The 20,430-nt window shown below is 40.6% G+C and overlaps 2 protein-coding genes across 9 annotated transcripts in view; both read right to left on the reverse strand.

Annotated features, from left to right (window-relative positions):
* The window catches only part of LOC102312103, a 16,354-nt gene extending 13,621 nt beyond the window's left edge, over positions 1 to 2,733 (reverse strand). Inside the window, exon 1 of one of the 2 annotated variants that reach the window (XM_005949653.2) lies at positions 688 to 2,733. In XM_005949653.2, the coding sequence (XP_005949715.2) occupies positions 688 to 1,163 (476 nt within the window). In that variant the 5' untranslated portion in view covers positions 1,164 to 2,733. The remainder of the gene's footprint in view (positions 1 to 687) is intronic. The other variant, XM_042223235.1, reaches the window with a different exon arrangement.
* Positions 2,734 to 8,942: 6,209 nt separating this feature from the next.
* The window catches only part of fcho2 (FCH and mu domain containing endocytic adaptor 2), a 50,512-nt gene continuing 39,024 nt past the window's right edge, over positions 8,943 to 20,430 (reverse strand). For 3 of the 7 annotated variants that reach the window (XM_042223239.1, XM_042223240.1, XM_042223241.1), the window contains 12 exons: positions 17,378 to 17,887; positions 16,835 to 16,950; positions 16,619 to 16,742; positions 16,353 to 16,502; positions 16,064 to 16,123; positions 15,437 to 15,548; positions 13,558 to 13,713; positions 12,701 to 12,833; positions 12,157 to 12,356; positions 11,498 to 11,562; positions 11,210 to 11,374; positions 8,943 to 11,131 (listed from right to left, as the gene is read on the reverse strand). In XM_042223239.1, coding sequence (XP_042079173.1) covers positions 11,109 to 11,131; positions 11,210 to 11,374; positions 11,498 to 11,562; positions 12,157 to 12,356; positions 12,701 to 12,833; positions 13,558 to 13,713; positions 15,437 to 15,548; positions 16,064 to 16,123; positions 16,353 to 16,502; positions 16,619 to 16,742; positions 16,835 to 16,950; positions 17,378 to 17,887 — 1,814 coding nt within the window. In that variant the 3' untranslated portion in view covers positions 8,943 to 11,108. The remainder of the gene's footprint in view (positions 11,132 to 11,209; positions 11,375 to 11,497; positions 11,563 to 12,156; positions 12,357 to 12,700; positions 12,834 to 13,557; positions 13,714 to 15,436; positions 15,549 to 16,063; positions 16,124 to 16,352; positions 16,503 to 16,618; positions 16,743 to 16,834; positions 16,951 to 17,377; positions 17,888 to 20,430) is intronic. The other 4 variants (XM_042223242.1, XM_042223244.1, XM_042223243.1 and 1 more) reach the window with 4 other exon arrangements.

The following is a 20,430-nucleotide window of genomic DNA, read 5'->3' on the forward strand; positions in this document are numbered from 1 at the left end:
GGAGGTTTCTTCCTGTTAAAAGGGAGTTTTTCCTTCCCACTGTCGCCAAAGTGCTTGCTCATAGGGGGTCATATGATTGTTGGGTTTTTCTCTGTATCCATGAAGCGCCTTGAGGCGACTTTTGTTGTGATTTGGCGCTATATAAATAAAATTGAATTGAATTGAATTGAATTAATCATTCCAATTTCACTAAGACAGTACTAAGTTTACTTTGTGGAAACAAGCTGAAAAAAATCCATCATTTAGTCACTTTTTCAGAGTTACAAAAACCAGCACTCATGTGCCACATTGCTTAGTAATTTCAGCGGTAATCAACACTGAGGTGTCGACTATCAGAGAGACCTTAATTACACCATAATTGACTTGGGAGTGCAGTGACGGCCAAGAACCACTTTGGGCTGAGAGAAAAGTGATCTTGTGGCTAGTACGAAATGAACCCTGGCACACAGTGTCTGCTTTAATGAGCTCAGCGAGGAGCTGCAAGTTGTAACGCACTGAAATTCTGACATAAGATTCGCTCTGCCTTTTGTTGGTTTTATCCACTCTAGCCTCGACACGTTGCATATGTACCCATCTTCCAAAGCCAGACCTCTAAAATAACAGCATGTTTAAATAATGGTGAACCCCAGCGGGACTACAGCTGTTCTTCTTCGGGTTATATTCCTCACAATAAGCATGGTTTCCTACCTGTTTGCACGATACACCGGATCATATGGAGGCAGTGCTCCATCAATGTCGTTCACGGAGCTGTCAGTCTGGGACCCATTGGCCTGGCGTGCTTCTTGAGTTTTACCAGTTGACTTAACTAGTACTGGCGTCGGTGATGTAATTGGCAAAAATGGTAAAACTCGGAAGGTGTGCACCATAAGTGTTCCATCGTCGTGAGCCTTCACATGCAAGAAGAAACCTAGGAATAGGAAACCAAGTGCGACTATGGCCAGGAAAGGGCCAATCAGTTGTTTCAGCTCTTCTTGGGGATCTTTGAAGTGAATCCACCAATCAATGCAAGTGTACAGGATAGCCACTATTAGCATTATGCTTCCAGTGTTCATCAGGCATTCTCCAGCCTTGCTGCACCGCAACTGGCTTGCAGTCATCTGAGTTGGGTCATTAGTTTTCCCACTGGGATCCTGTGTAGGATTTCCACCCTTTTTGGTTTTCATTGCAGCCCACTTCCCCACCACCCTTCTCTAAACTGGACCACGCTGTGAATGCAGAGGTATACTGGCTGGAAACTGGATAACAGTGAAGACTCTTATAGGGGACAGGTTACAAATTAACTACTGACCCTGACACCAGCCTGTAGAGACCATGACTTATTAACACAAAGAGAGATTCCTGCATAGAAAATCATCCAACCCCGCCACATATCATTTCACACAGACTCATGTGAAACTGGCTCTGCTGTAATGCATTGCTGATAATCAACAATGGCTTGTGCTGAAGTCTTGCATCTTAAGTGGAAAGGCTTACAACAACATCACCCTGTAGTACAAAGATGAGCTAGTTGTCTAACTACTGAGAGTAACTGCTCCAGCTGCTCCTCCATACTCTACTTTAGGTGTCCATAAGCTTTAGCAGGTCTGTGTCTGTGTGTACTACAGTAATAAAAATAAAAAAACACACCTTTGTTCATAAAATTTTCATTCTGAATGCAAACACAGTCACATGCAAACATGTTTTTAGAATTTCAAGCAGTCCTTTCCCCCAGAGGGCAGCTTGAATTTGCCTACTCTGAGCGCATCTATGCTGTGTTGCGTGTAACCAGCCTGTCAGTCACAATGCGAGGATAATGCGCCACTGATGGCAAAGCAAAACAAAGGGTCTTCAGTTGGATAACAACGGACTATCAAACACACAATACCAATAGCTGATTAAATCTAACCTGTGTGTGTATCTGTGTCCTCGAATGTGCGTCTGTCTGTTTACCACAGCCTCAGCTCATTTCACTTGGCACTAAAGAACAAGGGGACAGATACAAAGGATCCATATGAGCGCAGTGTTTAAAGAACCTCCCAGAATTTAAGCTGCGCAGATTCTTTCAATTAGCAAACTCCAAATATTTATGGAGTGAACATTTCCTCTCTGGAAGGAAGGAAAGTTTTGTGTGTGTGTCTGTCTCCTGTTGACTCACTCTGGGGTGTATTGATCCCCAGGGCTTATGCTTCATTTCACTTCAGCTCTGCCATCATCCTTCAAAAGTATATCTTTGCAGCATTTAGACTGTCACTTTCAATCAGAAATAGTCACAAAGCGGCAATATTCCAAAAGGCTATCCAGAGAAAAGAGGTAAGAAATGATGCCACGCCCATGCAATGGATTATATGCCCACAGATATAAATAGCCCTAATTCATCCATCCTTCCATCATTTCCTGTCTGAAGTCTAAAACACTTTATAGGGTAGAAAACTGATTCATTTCACCTCTTGGGTCTTTCATTTTGTACTAATTGTGTCTTCCAAATGGCGCTAACATTGCAAACATGGTCAAGAGGTCCAGTTTGGTGACTTGGATACGATGAGTTGACACCTACCACTCCTAATAATACATGATCCTAAAGTTACAATGTGTAAAATTTTAATAAGTCAGTGACACTCACCTATGTCCAATCACAGCGATACTGAGGTGAGATTTTGAGGATATCCTGAACTTTTCTGTTGGAAAGCGCTGCTGTTTTTTGATGTTGTCAGCTGCTGTTAGCCAATGTTAGCAAAACCTTCTTTGAAATAGATCTAACACTGTTGGACTATTACGGAGCCCCCCAGGGGACATGGGAGAAAAAAAAATTGGGGAGGAAAAAAAAAAAATTAGGGAGGAAAAAAAAAATTAAGACGGACTTTTGCGAGATCTCGCAAAAGTATTGCGAGCGCTCGCAAAAGTATTGCGAGATCTCGCAATAAGTATTGCGAGCGCTCGCAAAAGTATTGCGAGATCTCGCAAAACTCCAACAATGGCGGCAGCTACTTAGTTGTAATATTACTCTTTCTGGGTCACAAAATACACTTTTAAGATATTTTGAGGCGTGAATGTAGTTGTGTAAACGTCAGATACCTGCTCGGTTTACAAGACATCACATATTTGCAAAAGTAGCTCCGACGGTTTTGGAGATCTGACACCCACTAGCTCGAAGCTAACGGGAGGTCGAGACCTACTACAGCCGGGAGGAACACCGCTTTCCCGGCACATCGTGCCTCGACCTCCCGGTCGGCTTCGAGCTGGCGGCCTAGCTCGAAGAGATGCGGCCTACACAGCCTTGGGAGGACATCCGCTTTCCCGGCACATCGTGCCTCGACCTCCCGGTCGGCTTCGAGCTGGCGGCCACTAGCTCGAAGCTAACGGGAAGTCGAGACCTACTACAGCCGGGAGGAACACCGCTTTCCCGGCACATCGTGCCTCGACCTCCCGGTCGGCTTCGAGCTGGCGGCCTCCGAAGAATGCGGCTAAAACTTTTGCGAGATCTCGCAATACTTTTGCGAGCGCTCGCAATACTTTTGCGAGATCTCGCAAAAGTCCGTCTTATTTTTTTTTTTCCTCCCTAATTTTTTTTTTTTTCCTCCCTAATTTTTTTTTCTCCCATGTCCCCTGGGGGGCTCCGTAGACTATGACACGATCTGAGAACGCAGAGAATATAGAGAGGTCTATGAGAGGAAACGTGTGACACTCAAGCCTAATGTTAGCTGGCATAATGTGCTTATAACTAGCTGCTGTTGTTTAGCTAGCTCGCTGTAAACTGTTTGAAGACGTGAGGTTCGTATGCCTAATCTACTGACAATAAGTCATTTTGACAATACCTTGAATAATATGTAAGTTTATTTACACTAATTAAAGTATATTTATGAGTACAGTATTGTTTTCTTCTTTTAATAATAAATGAAAAAAACAGCTGACTGTACCTTTAAGTCTTCAAGTTTGTTGAGTTATTTATCAGGACCTGTATTTTTCATACATATTTGCAATGTGTTGGTTGTCTCTTATATCCTCATCTCAGTTACAGGGCTTTTTGGGAGAGTTTTTCTAATCCAAATTAAGGGTGTAGAGCTCATCCATTCATCCACCAATTTTCTAACCACTAGTCATTGAGTGAAATTTATAATTTGTGATATTGCTCTATGTAAACTAAATGAGTTTATTTGATCTAAAGGGACAAAGTGCCCCAATATCATTTTTAAAATCTTATAAAAAAAAAAAAAAAAGCAACGAAACTGTGATTGTCCTAGGCCGCTAAAGAAGCACGAGAAGAACTGCAATAGGAATAGAGATGTGACTATTTTTCAGTTTTCCCCTCCCCCACATACACACACTAAGACACACATGCGTAAAATGACAAATAGCCTGTGACGTGCCTCTGTGAACATGGCACGAAAGGGCCCACTCCCTTTCCCCAGGGCTAATAAGGCACTGCAGTCTGCTCCTGGGCAGATCTCCCTGCTGAATCCAAATTTTACTACCAATAAAGGAAAAGTCTCATGCGAAGCGACGCCTTTATTTCTGTTAGTGTTTGCAGTCGCCAGGTAGCAGAAACACAATAAGTGCAGTTCATTATGTTTTCCTGATCCCCCAGGCCCACCGGTTTGCATGACTCAACATCTAAATGTGCAAAGAAGCAGAAAGGAAAAGGACTCACAATTGGTTGATTGGAATTCTGAAATCGGCCAATTACAAAGCTCAATTATGTTACTTCCATCTCACATTCAGGTTTTGTTTGTGAAAGAATGCATCCGTGCGAGATACATAATTGAGATACTAGATTCCTATTGTAGCTCTACAGGCTCAGACTAAAAAAAGGTAATTGTCTGTTACTGTTAGCTAGACAAAAATCGAAAATTCTTTGTTTTTAGTTTCCTGTCAGATCTGTTATCAAGTTACATTCAATATTTTCTTTGAGAGGGGGAAGCAGTCGACAGAGTTCTGCTTGCTCAGTGGAAAATGTGACAGGTGGCCTCGAATGTGAGTACGACACATTCAGGGTTTGAGTTATTCTTAAAGGTCTGCTGGATTTTGGTACGAGGACGAGAAGAAGAGGAAAGGAATGCATATTGATGCCGTAAACTTACACCATCCTTGTTTATTCAGATGGCTTTTCTCATGGTGAAGAGGGAGATCAAATAGGCACATCAATTATAAATTGTGCATAAATGTTACTGATGTGGCTCTTGCTTTTCGGGATACTAGAATAACTCAGCTCTATGGCTCCAGTGGGCCTTTGGACAAACAGAAGTGTGATGGTGGATAGCAAAAACTAAATGCTCCCTCTGGTCTGATGGTTGCACGGGGCTGTTGTGACGTTAAGTTTCTCACAACCGATACCAGACGCAGACAGCTCGACTGTCCAGAGCAAAAAATGTTCTCCATTCCTTTGACCAAGAGGCAGCCCAGAATATAAATCCTTGTATACGCTTGTCTTCTTTCTTTTCCTTCCTTCTTATTTTTGCTATCGAGATATAATATGGTGCCGACAGTGTTTGAGTAGCACTGGTCAAATGCAATTGAGAACACTATCAATCTTCCTATCCAGCTCTTGGTAAGAGAGCATATTTCCACTCTGCTGTTACCCATTTATTTTTGGACCATTGTTTTAAAGGCTTCAGTTTGGCATTTCCACTGCTGCTACTTTGGTTAGCATTTTAAGCCAGATGTGACCATATCTGGAAAAGTGAGTAGTTCCTCACGTGATTTCACGCGCACTTGATCGAGTTACCCACCATGTTGGACATAATACAGCGTATGGTCACTAGGGAAATATGTCTACTCCCTGACTCGTTGGCGAATTTCGCTACATCAGGCTGAAGATACTGTTCATGAACATGGGCCGGGTAAATACACTACCAAAAAAACTGGTCAAACACTCATTTTATACAATGTAGCAACATTTATTTCCATCCAGAGTTGCATTCATTTTTCCACATTAGCGATGGGAGAGTCGGACTATTGCGTACTCTTCCCCAGCAACTCCCAACAGTTCTCAGTGGGGTTAAGATCTCAACTCTGTGGTGCTCAATCTGTGTATAGAAGTGTATGCAACAGCTCCTGCTCCCTGAACCACTTTTTCACTGTTTGAACCCTCTGAATCCCAGCATTGACATCTGGGAATATTCCCATGTCATCAGGGAAGAAAAAATCCACTGATGGAAAAATTTGGTCAGTCAATATACTCAGGCAGTCAGTTGACCCAATCTTCTATTCACAGCTTCAGTTATGTTTGCCAGCCTAAATATATTAATCAGTAATGAACTATTTGCCTAGTTAAATCCAGGTGGTGATTTTTTTGGGGTCAGGAAGTTTATATAAATCACAACCTGGAAAGTCCTCTAGGCACCACCAGACACAAAGTAATGTGTAATAAGCTAACCACTTTATAAGTGAGCGATGTGTTAATGTGTCCATGTTTGAACTGATCAGATAGTCTGATGACTTGGCTTCTGCGAATGGTTGTTTTCTGGGATTCCAGTGAAGCCAGGACATCTCAAGGCTAAGATTTACATTTTTATCCTGCAAGCATGTTTATGAATAAAGATCTTTTTAAAAGCATAAAAAATGTCATCAGAGAATGGCTGATGATTTTCAATTGCATTACAACAAATGTTTTCCATGTATTACAGTCCACATGGACTATGTTCTTGCATGCAACCAAAGCCTGCTCCAACGGTCAATAGCATTTGGACTACAAGCGCACTGCAAAGGCAAACCAGAAAGATAAACCATAAAGTTTCATGTAACACAATGTCAACATAGCTTATTCATATCTATTTCCGGAGATTTGCCATAAACAATTGCTGAACAGGATAGTGCCCACTTTTCAGTCAAAGCTGCAGTGCCTTTTATTTTGCATATTTTAAACTTCAATAGAAATTAAATAAATCATTAAAAAAAAAAAGACAAAAAAAAAAGCGATTGAGTCACCCAAACATTGATGGGGACCTGCAGTTTCTGGGACAGACTGGCTTCCTTTTTCATTTGGTTGCCACAAATAGACATTTTCTTTCTCCCTGAAGACATCAAGCTGTTCCAAAGTGCTCTCCCTCTCACATTATTAGTCTTCCTACCTGTTACAGCCCGCACACACACACCCACACACCCACAGAGAGATCCGCTGATCCACTCTTGCTGTATACATCGTCTGGCCACACACAAGAGTCTACATATGGACCAACACACTTTTTGGATATAATTTCAGATCACATATCTTACTTTGGCCCTTCAGAAAATAACATCATACACAAGAGACCCTAAGATCTTTTCCTCTGTGTCTGAGTGAGGCGGACAGGGGGAGGCAGAGTCAACACTGATGGCTCGCACATGTGGCTGTGAAACAGGCAGCTCAGAGGCTGTATTTCAAACAGCAAGGAGGAGGTCTTCAGGCAGAGAGACACAAGGGATGACTGAGTGTGTAAATACGCACAAGGTGTTGATGTAGTGTCGAGTGTGTGCGTACAGTCATGCCTGCATCCTTCTAAGCGCTGCATAAGGAAGTAATAACGCATGTGGTCCTTTATCTCATGCTCATCTTGCATCCTGATAGTTTTAATATAAACTTTTTGACATGGATTTTGGTTTTTCTCTTGCAATGCTAGATAGATGGGGTAAGGGTTGCAGGCTTTACAGAGCCATTTCAGTCAAAGACTACCTCCTCCCCCGGGCACTGTATTTATCAGTTCAAGTCAATGCAGTGTCATTTTCACATCTTTCAGCCTTCATACTGAGCTCAAATTTCCACTAAAGCACACCCATCTGTCTGAGCACCAAAGAATAAAATGTTCACAGGAGGTTTGCTTATTACTGTGAGAACAGATCATACTCGTCTCAAAAGAGGTGTTTCTATTTGGCATTAAAATGGGATTTTTCGATAGTTTAATGGTTTGACATTGTATGGTAGTGAAGTTGCAGTAATTATCTAAAGTAAGTACATTTGCCAAATAGAGGCATGCAAATTTAAACATAAGATCATTAAGATTTTCTGTTTTAATTCCAGGAGTTTATCAAAAGTACTGAATTACATTTATATCTATATATCTACCTACCTACATACACACACACACACACACACACACACACACACACATATATTTTATAATGAACAAACAAAAATAATTTTCATATAACAGTACATTTCTAATACTTGACTGCATTCATTGCAGTCAATGACTACGCAAGCCTAGAGAGAAGACCCAACCGGTCGCAGCAGATGGCCCCGCCCCTCCCTGAGCCTGGTTCTGCCGGAGGTTTCTTCCTGTTAAAACAGAGTTTTTCCTTCCCACTGTCGCCAAAGTGCTTGCTCATAGGGGGTTATATGATTGTTGGGTTTTTCTCTGTATGTATTATTGTAGGTTCTACCTTACAATTTAAAGTGCCTTGAGGGGACTGTTGTTGTGATTTGGCGCTATATAAATAAAATTGAATTGAATAGAATCTATTAACGTCACCAAATGCCGCATTTCCTCCCTGACGACGTTCTGTCAAGACTTTGGTCAGATTGAACAGCACAATCTGTCTCATGAGGCATCGATGGACTGAACTCCTTTATATCTTATCCCTCACAAATACCAACGCATGACAATAATTTTAAAAAAGGAGAGTAAAAATAACTAAAACTAACTACGCTAACTAAATGCACTGCAAAACCGTACATTCACACGTGTCAGTTTGAGTAAATACAATAATCAAGAAGTCGCACGGGACACATTTAAAGTAGTCATTTTCATATATTTGTATATGTTCATATATTATACATTTAATACAGGCACAATAAGAAATCATAAAATAGAGACAAAAAGTGGCAGAAATATTGGTAAAAACATATGAGAATCATTTACACAATCTTGCTCTTTTTAAACTCTGTCTGATACAACAAATAAAGAAAAAGAGTGGAAAGTGACCATAAAAGGAGCTTTGGGGGTACAATTTGAGCGTTGTAGGGACAGCAAGAACCAGCTTGCTGACACTGAATGCAGAATCTCCCGACTCTTTTTTTTTTTTTTTTAAACCAATGATACAACTAATTCAGAGGGAACACAGTGTGACACGCGATAGTAAAATTCCAGGACTTTGTGTAAACTCATTTCAAATGCCTTCAAAATATTTGGCTTATTAAAGAGTCAGGTACAAAATTTATTTCTACAAACACTTAAATGAGTTTTCCTAATCTATTTAGGAAGTTAATCTTAAAGGCATTAAGAGTCAAAACTAAAAAAAAAAAGATGATTACATGAATCACCCTGGCCAGATATGATGACTGAAATAAAATAATCCTTCTATTTCTACAAGTTGCGAGACACTTAAATCAAGTATCATCATGAGCCTAAAACACCTGTAAACCAGTCAAAGTCTACAATGAACCCGGTTCATTAGCACTGAGGACACAGTCGTATCTGAGAGGTCAGTTGGCCACGTGTTGCACAGTGTATCAATCTCCTCTCATTAAAGGTTTCAATAATTTTCAATCACAGTTTTCAGGCAACTTATCATTCATTCCTCCAAACATATCACATTCCAACACATTAACCAATTTCAGGACCATGCCAAGGATGAAGTCGACAGGGGAGGGGGGAAAAACAAGAAGAACAAAGGGCAAAATATTCAGTTAAGAAGTAAAACAGCCTCTACAGCACTATCCCTCCATTAGTAAAAGACAAGATTGAAGCACCAAGAGTCAGTTGTGGCCATTTCCCCACACATGCACGTGTTGTTCACAGCTACAAGACGCTGTACTTCCCCCCCAGCTCACTCTGGGTAAGAAGCAGGACAGGCCAGTGATGTGCAACAGAGGCAACGGCAGTGCTGTGTGACAGTATCACTAGATTACTTGGTATTAAGTAATCATGATAAGGCATTTCGATCATTAATTTGGCCTCAAGGTGCTACTTTTCACCAACACCGTCTGCTGTGTGGTGAGAGTAAGAGATCGGATGAGCTTCAAAGGCTAAAAATTGATAAAAGAGTACAATGATCAAACTCAGTCCAAATGATCATTCGTTTCTGGAAGACACGTTACAAAGCGGAGACGTTTTCCCTTCGATATCCAAATAAAAGAGTAAAAAAAACAAACAGACACAAATGGCACGTTGTTGGTGCTATTCTCAATGACTGTGCTGTAGCATACAAAAAGGAACAGATAAAAGTTAGATTCAGGCACATTTCAATATTAACACAGAAGTATGTTAAAAAATAAATCACTGGCAGCTCTTACAAAAGCTGCCAACTTCAATTTAGAGAAATGTCCCTTGATTCTTTTTTATATCTATCTATATATAGATAGATAAAACATATGACTTTTGACACAATGTTTTATAGTCAATTAAAAGGCTTAAAAAACACAAGGCATAACTAAAAGGGGGGTTTACAAAGTAAAATGTTAAATTTTTTTTAAATAAGCACACTGACAGCGGTAAGGGTGATTGTTCAAAAGGACTCTGTGGTATTCAACCACAGAGAAATGCGGCTTCAAACCCCAAACACTAACAGAATTTTTTTGCCTGTTGTTCCACAGTATAAGAGGAGGCACTGAGGTCAGATCATTATTGGTTTTGCTTCTTCTTTTTTTCTTTGCATTTTCCGAAAGCAAAATATTTTATAAAGATTAAGCCTGTGCTGCAAGTCTGCGAGTTCAGATTTTACCTTCATTGCACCAGTTTAAAAAAAAGTGAAAGTGAAGAAGCTGATTTGTGAGCCGAGTCAAAGGTGGTCGAGCAGAATATTCAGCATCATTATTTACAGTTTGGACAGAGAAAGAGAGAAATTGTTTTCTTTTATATTCCTTACAGGTTCTTGGAAATTATATATAAGAGCAAAAAGAGCATCTGAAAGGTTGTTAGTGCACTTTTTTTCTGTTTTTTATGATTTCAAATACAACATAGAGCCATAAACTGTTTCTGACTATACAAAAAAGGATTTGATCGGAAAGAATTATTAGACTTATCTACACATTTCCTGAAATCTCATCTTAGTTTTCTTTTCTTTTTAACAGTGTTCAATACTCAGTGCTGTTTAGTTTTGTAGTGAGAGTCTCGCTTCCTGGGTGTGACAGGAGGTGATCCAGAGGTTCAGGGGGCCTTTGCGAGTGAGTCGGCAGGTTTTGCTCTTGGGTTTCTTGGCGACCGCGATGATGGGTCACCTCAGCAATCTGCCATATAACGCCCTGTAGACAAAAGATGTGAAATTTGAGTCATTAAATAGTGCCACCTAGTACATGTAGACCATCAAGCTTTTTACACACCTGTGGCAAATCTCTTCTTGCTGAGGGAAAGTCTGTATCCGGCCCCCTGCAGCTCCATGTCCACTCCTGACAGGGTGCTCCCCTCATTCATAAACTGCACTGCCAGAGTGGAGGGGTGCGATGGGCCATTTGACAGTTCAAACTTGGCCCTCAGGGACCCGGCACCTAGAATCAAACACAAATGAGTAGGCTCACTTACAAGGGACTGATCCAGTTCTAGTGCTTGCTGCAGGATTTTGCACAAACTTTGATGCAAAACATTTATAAACTCCAAAAAAGATTTCTTACCATCGTTTTCAGACTTTTCTGAGATGTCAGTCAGCCTCCACAGACACTTACTCTGCTCTGAATTCCTAAAAATGGAATAAGGAAATAATACCCTATAACATCACGCTTTAATGATTGTAGCGTATGTATGTATATTTGTGTGCGTCTTTCTCCTCCTAGATAAGCAGACCAATCTTGATGAAACTTTGCATAAACACTGCCTGGAGCATTGAAAGTGGCATCATCTATATGGTATATACAAATATTTTATACAAATCAAACTATTGTGTATATTTGTACATTGTTTGTTTGTCGACTTTTAGTGTGTGCGTGCTACCTTGATTTAGTTTGTGGATGGTCTATGTTTCTTCCACATCGTATTTTCACAGACAATGCAAATTTTTAATCTTCTAATCATCTATATTGATGATTTATCGTTAATTTTACAATAATATTTACATTATTTTGATGAATTTTTCATATTACATATTTATATTCTGACAAAATATCCCATCTGACAATCCATGTAAGACTTCTGTGCCATTGCATGACAAAAGTGCCACAACGGCGGCAGTATCATAGCAACAACAGGAGGGGGGTGCAAGTCAATCAATACTGCTGGCCCATAACAATTACATGTTGCTCTCCTGCTAACGGTGCCAAGAGGCACTACGTCTCACCATATGGAGTTAGGCAGAGACTGCATGTTGGTGACTCCTCCATCAACAGGCACTAAGATCTGTACGTTGGTGAGTGGACTGGGTGAGTCCATGGACTCTGGGTTGTAGCGGTAGTCTATCCGCAGGTCCGTTGTACTTGCTGTACATTTCCAGTATACGGCCAGGTTTAGCGGGGTGGAATGGATCCCATCAGACATCACCTGGACACATCAATAAAGAATATGTAGCAATTTTTTCACAATATTACATCTCTGTGTGTTATCCATTTGTTGGACTGCTATGATGCTAGTTTTTAAGGAAGTGTTTTTAAAAATGCTCTAAGTATTGGTATGCAATGTTCTATGACCACAGTAACCCACACCAGGGTGACCACCACTGACAGGTTCAGTGGATTAACACTGATCGTGTCATGATGATGCAATGCTTTGCTGAGAAATGTTGGATTCTGAAGTCTTTTTCTTCTCTTTCAGAAAGAAAAGTCTTAGCCTGAAATACAATTATCATATCTGGTTTATTTTTTTCCATCCAGTTCTTGCTGACTGACCTGGTATTTCAGGATGTCTACATTATAGTAGGAAGCTGAAGGACTCTGTTCTGAGGCTTTTCTGAGGTAGGACGTCAGTGCTTGCATGTTGAACCAGAAATCCTTGGAATCTGAGTCACTTTGAGAGGGATCACTAGAAAAAAGCAAAACAGTCAGAAAGATGAATACACACACACATACACACACAAGTAATAATAATCACAGGCTCAATTATTCATTGCGCTTCTTGGCTTTGTGTGTAGAGCTCCAACAGCTTGGAAAAAATGACCCTGTTATATCCAACCAGCTACTAAATCATGAATTCCATTTGATTCAATTAGTCCTGCCATGTGGTCTGAGGATAACCGAGAGGAACCAGAGCGGGAAATATTCAAATAAACAGAAAAAAAGATGTGGTTCTTCATTAATTTTTGGGAACAATACACTTTTAAAATAGAAGCAATAAATTTGGTACCTTATTGAAGCTTTAATTAAAAAGCTTTGCCTGAGACTGAAGAAGTAAGATGTGGAATAAGATGTTGAACAAATAAAGTGTTGAATGAGCACTGCCTGTGACCTTTTTTTTGTCCTTTGCCATTTAAGGCATCTTTTTGAAGAGACACAGGCTGCTGAGAACCTGGCTGTCTGGTGGAAAATACTTCCCTGACAGCTTAATACTAGGTTCATGTCAGATTACTAATTGAATTTCCTCTCACTGACGCAGACTGCATTTCCGTGATTCTCGCTCATATCACCGAGTCCAAGGTCCTCTTTCACTCTATCACTGTCAAGTTATCGATTCAACAGCTCAGCTAAGATGGTTAATTATAAAGCAAAACAAAACCGGGTTGTACTTTAGCTTTTTCTCGATACCTCACCTGTATAACAGCTGTTGGTTGGGTAGGATCTGCTCCAGCCTGCTGGTGTTCTTCAGCTTGAAGGTGAGGACGGCTGGGGAGGGGTTGGTAGTGAACACCTTGATGATGCCCATTGGAAACGACAGTGTCATGTCTCCAGTGATCTTCACAATGCACCTGTAGAAAACCACCAATGGTTTAGCATGTTAAGCTGAAGTGAACTTTTTAATAGAGACTTTTTCCCAAAGTGCACAACAGTCCCATGTAAAACCAGTAGGACCAACATGGCTCCTAACTTTTTTCATCAAATACTACTATAGTCTTTAATATTTAATTATTTTAAGCTAACAACTTGTTTTGTAATGGTAGTTTTACTTTTAATTAAAAAGTAATTTTATTCATAATTTCAGCTAGCTAATTTACATTGTTTATCCATTAGGTTTAGCAAACTGTTTAATTTGTACACTTAGCTAACAATTTAAATGCTAACCACATTTCATTTTTGGGGGGAATTTTTGTTTAAAAACTCCAAAAAACAAATGTACTCAATTTCATATATTAAAATTTAAGCTAGCTATTAAATGACTTAAGTCTACCAAATAAAACATGGAGCGACCCACTGTGGTGACCCTTTGCAACAGTGGAGCAGCTGAAAAAGTAGCTTTTTATCCATCAAGTTTAACTAACAATATATTCTTTTTACTCATAATTTTGGCTAACTGTTGATGCCTAACACTAGAGTAACAAGTCCCGCAACTTGCGACTATAAAAATAATATATATATATTGGTAGCTGAACTGAATTTTTTGCTGTCAGAGACTGACTGCAAAAATCTGTCACCAAACAAATGCGGCCGACTGCAATCACTCTCAGAAAAACTGGCAAAGGTTTGCTAATAATTGCAGTCTATCAATTTAATAAATGCTTACAGACTGCTGACATGTTACATTGGAGCCAGTATGCAGTAACGACTGCAACTCAATAAAGGGACTCAACTCAATTAGTTGCCAAATAGTTAAATTCTGGCTCTATTCCTACAGAAAAGCTGCCAAAAAGCCATGTCATTTTGCAGTGAAATTGCACGTCAAAATGTCAGTATTCATATCTGTGAAAGTACACTATTGGCTGACAATTAAAAGGTTGGCTAAATTCTTTGTGAACTATTTAAATCATTCATTCAGATTTTCTCCACTACATCATCACATCCTCCTAAATAATTCTTCTTGGCCACTACTATTTATTGCTCATCCATTACTGTTAGTTACTATTACTTTTTGCTTAGTTCTTCAAATAAATCCACAAAAATGGACCGCACATCACTGCAAACAGATTATGATTTATACAACCATCACCAACACAAATTCTATATACTTTGAGGCTCTAATGTAGAGCCAGTGTAGGGGTGAGAGGTGTATACTTTTAGCAGAAGTCTGGCCTAAGTTGTGGTGGTAATGGCCCACAGTAGGTCTCAACCTTGTACTCCATCTCTGCTCCATTGCTTATGAAATGTTCCATTTGCTAATCCTTGCAAAAATAAGCCTTCTGCACAGCAGCAATTTAACAGCAGTTAACCAATAAAAGGCTGTATGTTTTCTCTGCCCCAGACTATAATCTGCTCCACGGAGGTTATCCACTCTGAAAGAATGGTGTCAGACTAACGCAAAACATTCCACACATGCAGAGCCAACGGGAGATAACACTCAGCAAAACGCAAGTCCAAAGGCTCATGGAGTGTGTACTTCACATTTGGCTAGGTACAACCATGTATACCACTGTGTACTGTATAACTCACAGCACCAACTTGAACATGTTATTGTTCAACTTCAAATAAAAACAATGTCTGTATGACCGCAGGTCCAAGTCCGGGTCTTGGAGCAGCAGGAGGTCATGTGAGACTCACTTAGTGGGATCAGCTCCTTTGAAGTAAGCATTAACCGATTCTGTGAAGGCCACAGCAATGGGCAAAGCATCTTGGGATGCCAGGGTCACAGGGCTGGGACCGCGAGACGTCCCTGAGAACGAGAAAGGCACAGAGTTAGAGGTCTGTTGACTCAGCTGCAGATCAGACTTACACAAGAGTCCCAAAGCTCACAACAGAATTAGGAATTTTTGATCATGCAAAGGTGCACTATAAAATTATTGCATTTCATGAGGTCAGCCATCATACACTGCAAATCAGTATATTTAGTTATTTTTCAATAAGAGGATGGGAGATTGTTTAGATGCTTGTGCTGCTTACGTTAAAATACTATAAGTAATAAGTACTATTAGGCAGTCAGGACAATCTTAGACAGCAGTCAAGTTATTCCTCCCTATATCACTTTCACAAACAAATATTTATCAGGTTAGGAGCTGATCCTGACAAATGTGAGAATCAGGTTTAAAATGTCAAAAACAAAACTCACAAACAAGACAGAAAACTGCAACCACGGCAAAGCAAGAGATTGGACTGTCCATCCATCCGGCCCATTCAGCAGACTGGTGTTAGTTTTAGCTAAGAGCCCGCTAATATGAACTTCAACCATACCTGCTGGAGTTTCACACCGCTTCTCAAAGGTAGGCAGCTTCGCTATGAACATATCATCCTCTTTATGCCGAATTAAAGGCATAAAAGAGGGAAAAGAGGAGATACACAAAACCCAGAGAGAAGAAATGTGAGGAAGTGATGCAAAGCACAGTTCCTATATATGTGATGATGGCAGGTGAGCCCTGAGCTGATCAGTCTGATATAACTGCATATAAAGATGATAAAAGTCAGTGCAATGCATGTAGTAAACCCACAGTGGTAGGAGGCAGGAAAAGAAAGGAAGACTCACTTTGGTTTAGTGGAAAGAAAGGAGAGAGGGAGAGCAACTCTGGCTCTGGGGAGGAGAGGGGGAGAGCAAAGGTGTGCTCAGCTCCTGTAAGGAGAGGAGTGAATGAAGGAAAGCGAGGGCGGGGGTGGGGGGATGACAGTGTACACTGTACTGCAAAGACAAAAGGATGTGACAGACTGGTGAGGAGCTGAAGAAAAGGAGGATAAAAGAAAAATTATTACAAGAAAGAGCCTTTAAATACGTGTATACTGAGGGAGCGTTCCTACCGACTGTGGGGGTGTTGCCAGCACTGAGTGAGGCGTTGGAGGACAAAGAGGAAGAGCTCTCTGCCCGGGCGAGGGGTGCAGTCGGAGTAGGGCTAGATGCTTTAGGTGGACTGAATGGCCGTACCTGCGTTAAAGGGATTCAGATAGATGCCTTTTAGAATATATGGATATAATTTGAACAGCAATAAATGTATGCAACACATATGTTTCCATTACAATTTCATTGATTCCTGTGAGTTTTCCAGCCGGGAGTTTGGGCCTGGAGGAGGGTCGTGGAGGAGGCACCAAGGCTCCAGGTGCCAGAGGGGTTGTAGGTCGGTTTGGTACTGGCACTAAACACAGAAACACATATTTGTTCTGGTCAGTGCTACTTAAACTGCATGAAAACTGGGTATGAAAAAACATCTTTATACTGCATGAAATTCATACAGTTAGATACAGCAAACTCATGCAGCATGGCCTCTTTTTTTTTTTTAAACACACAAGTGCAAAAAAAATTAAATTAAATACCAAAAACAACAGAAAACAAGTAAAAGACATTCCAAAATAAATGGCACAAAAATAAACCCAAAGACAAACAAGCAAACGGAGTCATGAGTTACACAAAATAACACAAAAAAACAGAAAACATTTGCAAATAACATGTAACCTCCACACTTAATCATAAAATAAATAAGAACTTACATTTAAATAAAAAGAAAATATCAAAATAATCTAGCAAACCTCAGGCAAAAGGCAGCAGTTTCTAGCAGCAGTTACCATTGAATATTTTGCTTGTTGGAGCTGCAGCCCTATCTGTAATCCCAGAGAAGACATCAGTGAAAGAGAGGCTGCTGTCATCACGGCTGCTCGCTGCTTTGTAGAAGGCATCAGCAGACTCATCGGACAGGAAGTGACCTGACCTACTGGAACCTGACTGTGGTTTTTGAAGCTCCTTCACAGATGACCCAGAGCCCTGACAGCGAGGTGGAGGTGGAGCAAAATTATCACTGAAGGCAATCCACTGGCTCTGGGCCCAGGAAACAGAGGAGAAGGTGTCTGCGCTCTTTGGAGGGCTGGGTGTGTCTGAGTTTTTGATGGGGTCGACTGGCTCAGTTGGCCGGGTGATGGGGGCGCTCTGGGCCCTCGCTGGTACGGGCTTAAGTGCTTGAAAAGGGTTTTCTGGTGAATCCCAGGGAGAGGACGTAGATGACGAGAAAGAGTAAACATCTTTGGACTGCTGGCTCTCTGCCAAGGGAGGGTAGCGCTCCCGTTGTGGCACTGTCTCAGCTGAAGGGGGCAACGTGATTGACAGTGGGAGGGTAAACATGACAAATGCAAAGTGGTTGGGTTTAGATGGACAGACAGCAGATATACTCTAATGCACAGTTAACAGTAATAAACTGCCTCAAATTGAAATATTTTAACAAAAATCAAATATAAAATGTTACAGTTAACAGGTATTTGTATTATTTTTCTTATAGTTAGAAAAAATGTGAGAATAGGACACACACACACACACACACACACACACACACACACACACAAAACCTACCAGCATGATTTAGTATGTGTTCAAAGTAGCATCAAGTCAATCAGCTGAGAATGGGGACATTATCTATGCATTGCAATCTGAACAATAACTTGAAATTGAGCAAATTTTAAAAGTTTTTTTAACTGTTTTTTCTGTCGACTGACTAATCAGACACACTGAGCATATCATTAGTTCACGTTGGACATTAAGTCAGGCTTAGCTGATCACAATCCCGGCCCACATCAGCTGATGGCTCAGCTGATACCAATCAGCATCCAACTGGCAAATCTCATTTACGACACTCTGTATAAGCTGCTTTACCATGATGCACACTCCGAGCTGCTTTGCAACCCACCCTGACCCCAGCTCCTCCTTTCATGCTGTGTCTGACTTCATCAGTGTCAAGCTCTGATGTCATTGTCTCCTTTTCTGTGCTGTACTGTAGCCTTGCTGCTCTCTTCACCTCCAACTTCAGATGTAAGTGCCTGGATGTGTGGGGAGGTCTCAGGACAGAGTCAAACACCAGATAAATTACTGCTGGTGGAAATAAGTAGGTTGTTTTGACTATGGAGGCCCTGACTGAACATTTGGCTGTTTTGTGATGCAATCTTGTTCCTGAAATAAATCTAAAACTTTGCATCATGTTAATGAGACCACTTTGGCACTGTACCTGTATATGATTGTTTAACCATACAGCAAAGAATACGGAGAGACTTATTTTGTGTAACGGCTCAGACACCCAGGAGTAAGAAGAAAAACAACTTTCTTGCAACAAGCAAAAATCGGGGGTTGCACAGCAATTTCATTGAGGTTTTTGTTGCTGTTGCCTGTCTCATTGGAATGGGGGACTCAGCTTAACCGACTGATAGTTGTATTCTGGTTACATTCTTATATATTTCCCCCAGGGATTAATAAAGTATTCTGATTCTGATATAAAAGTAAGGTTGGAAAGCTCCTGTGTCATCTTGCCATAAATTTTGGTCATGCCACAGCCTCCTATCACTGTTTTCCATAGTGACTGTAGCACAACAATGCTTTTATGCCTGCTGTGTGGTCCCTGGCGAGTTGCACCATACAACAGTTAAGTTAACATTAAATAATGTTACATTGACTGTCACAAGCTACCATTTCAGCTGGTTGCACAACTCTCGATTTTTCTAACCTGGCATGATGTGCTGCTGCCGACAAAGCGGTGGGTATACCAAGACTTTAATGATCCAAAATGAAAAACTAATTTTAAAGTGTAACCAATTTAAATTTATGCTGTCTCTAAATTCAATGATCTTTTGACACATAACGTATTAACTTGTGAAAGTTAATGCATATCTTTTCTTCTCCACAAAAGTAGTGATTCATCTGCTTTCACAAGTTAATACATGACTTTTTGTTGACATGAAAAGCATCTACAATTGATATTAAGAATTACAGTGGAAGAACAACCAGGCAGTAAAATGTCTATTTTTTGACGACTGTAAATTGTAAATGTGAGAATATATGAAAGCTGTTTTTTATGACTCCAATGGCTTTTTTTTTTGCATCCAGCTTTTAATTAAAGTAAAGAAAGTCTGGAGAAAAAAAAAGAATTACAGTGGCTTGCAAAAGTATTCGGCCCCCTTGAACTTTTCCACATTTTGTCACATTACAGCCACAAACATGAATCAATTTTATTGGATTTCCACGTGAAAGACCAACACAGAGTGGTGTACACGTGAGAAGTGGAACGAAAATCAGACATGATTACAAACTTTTTTTTTTTTACAAATAAATAACTGAAAAGTGGGGTGTGCATAATTATTCAGCCCCCTTAGTCAATACTTAGTAGAAACACCTTTTGCTGCAATTACAGCTGCCAGTCGTTTTGCATTTTGGACAAAAAGTTCCATTTTGGTCTCATCTGACCAGAGCAGCTTCTTCCACATGTTTGCTGTGTCCCCCACATGGCTTGTGGCAAACTGCAAACGGGACTTCTAAAGGTTTTCTGTTAACAATGGCTTTCTTCTTGCCACTCTTCCATAAAGGCCAACTTTGTGCAGTGCATGACTAATAGTTGTCCTATGGACAGATTCCCCCACCTGAGCTGTAGATCTCTGCAGCTCGTCCAGAGTCACCATGGGCCTCTTGGCTGCATTTCTGATCAGCGCTCTCCTTGTTCGGCCTGTGAGTTTAGGTGGACGGCCTTGTCTTGGTAGGTTTACAGTTGTGCCATACTCCTTCCATTTCTGAATGATCGCTTGAACAGTGCTCCGTGGGATGTTCAAGGCTTGGGAAATCTATTTGTAGCCTAAGCCTGCTTTAAATT

The sequence above is a fragment of the Haplochromis burtoni genome, unplaced genomic scaffold (genome assembly GCF_018398535.1).
Source record: "Haplochromis burtoni strain Fernald_Lab_line unplaced genomic scaffold, NCSU_Asbu1 Contig_107, whole genome shotgun sequence".
NCBI classification, from domain to species: domain Eukaryota; kingdom Metazoa; phylum Chordata; class Actinopteri; order Cichliformes; family Cichlidae; genus Haplochromis; species Haplochromis burtoni.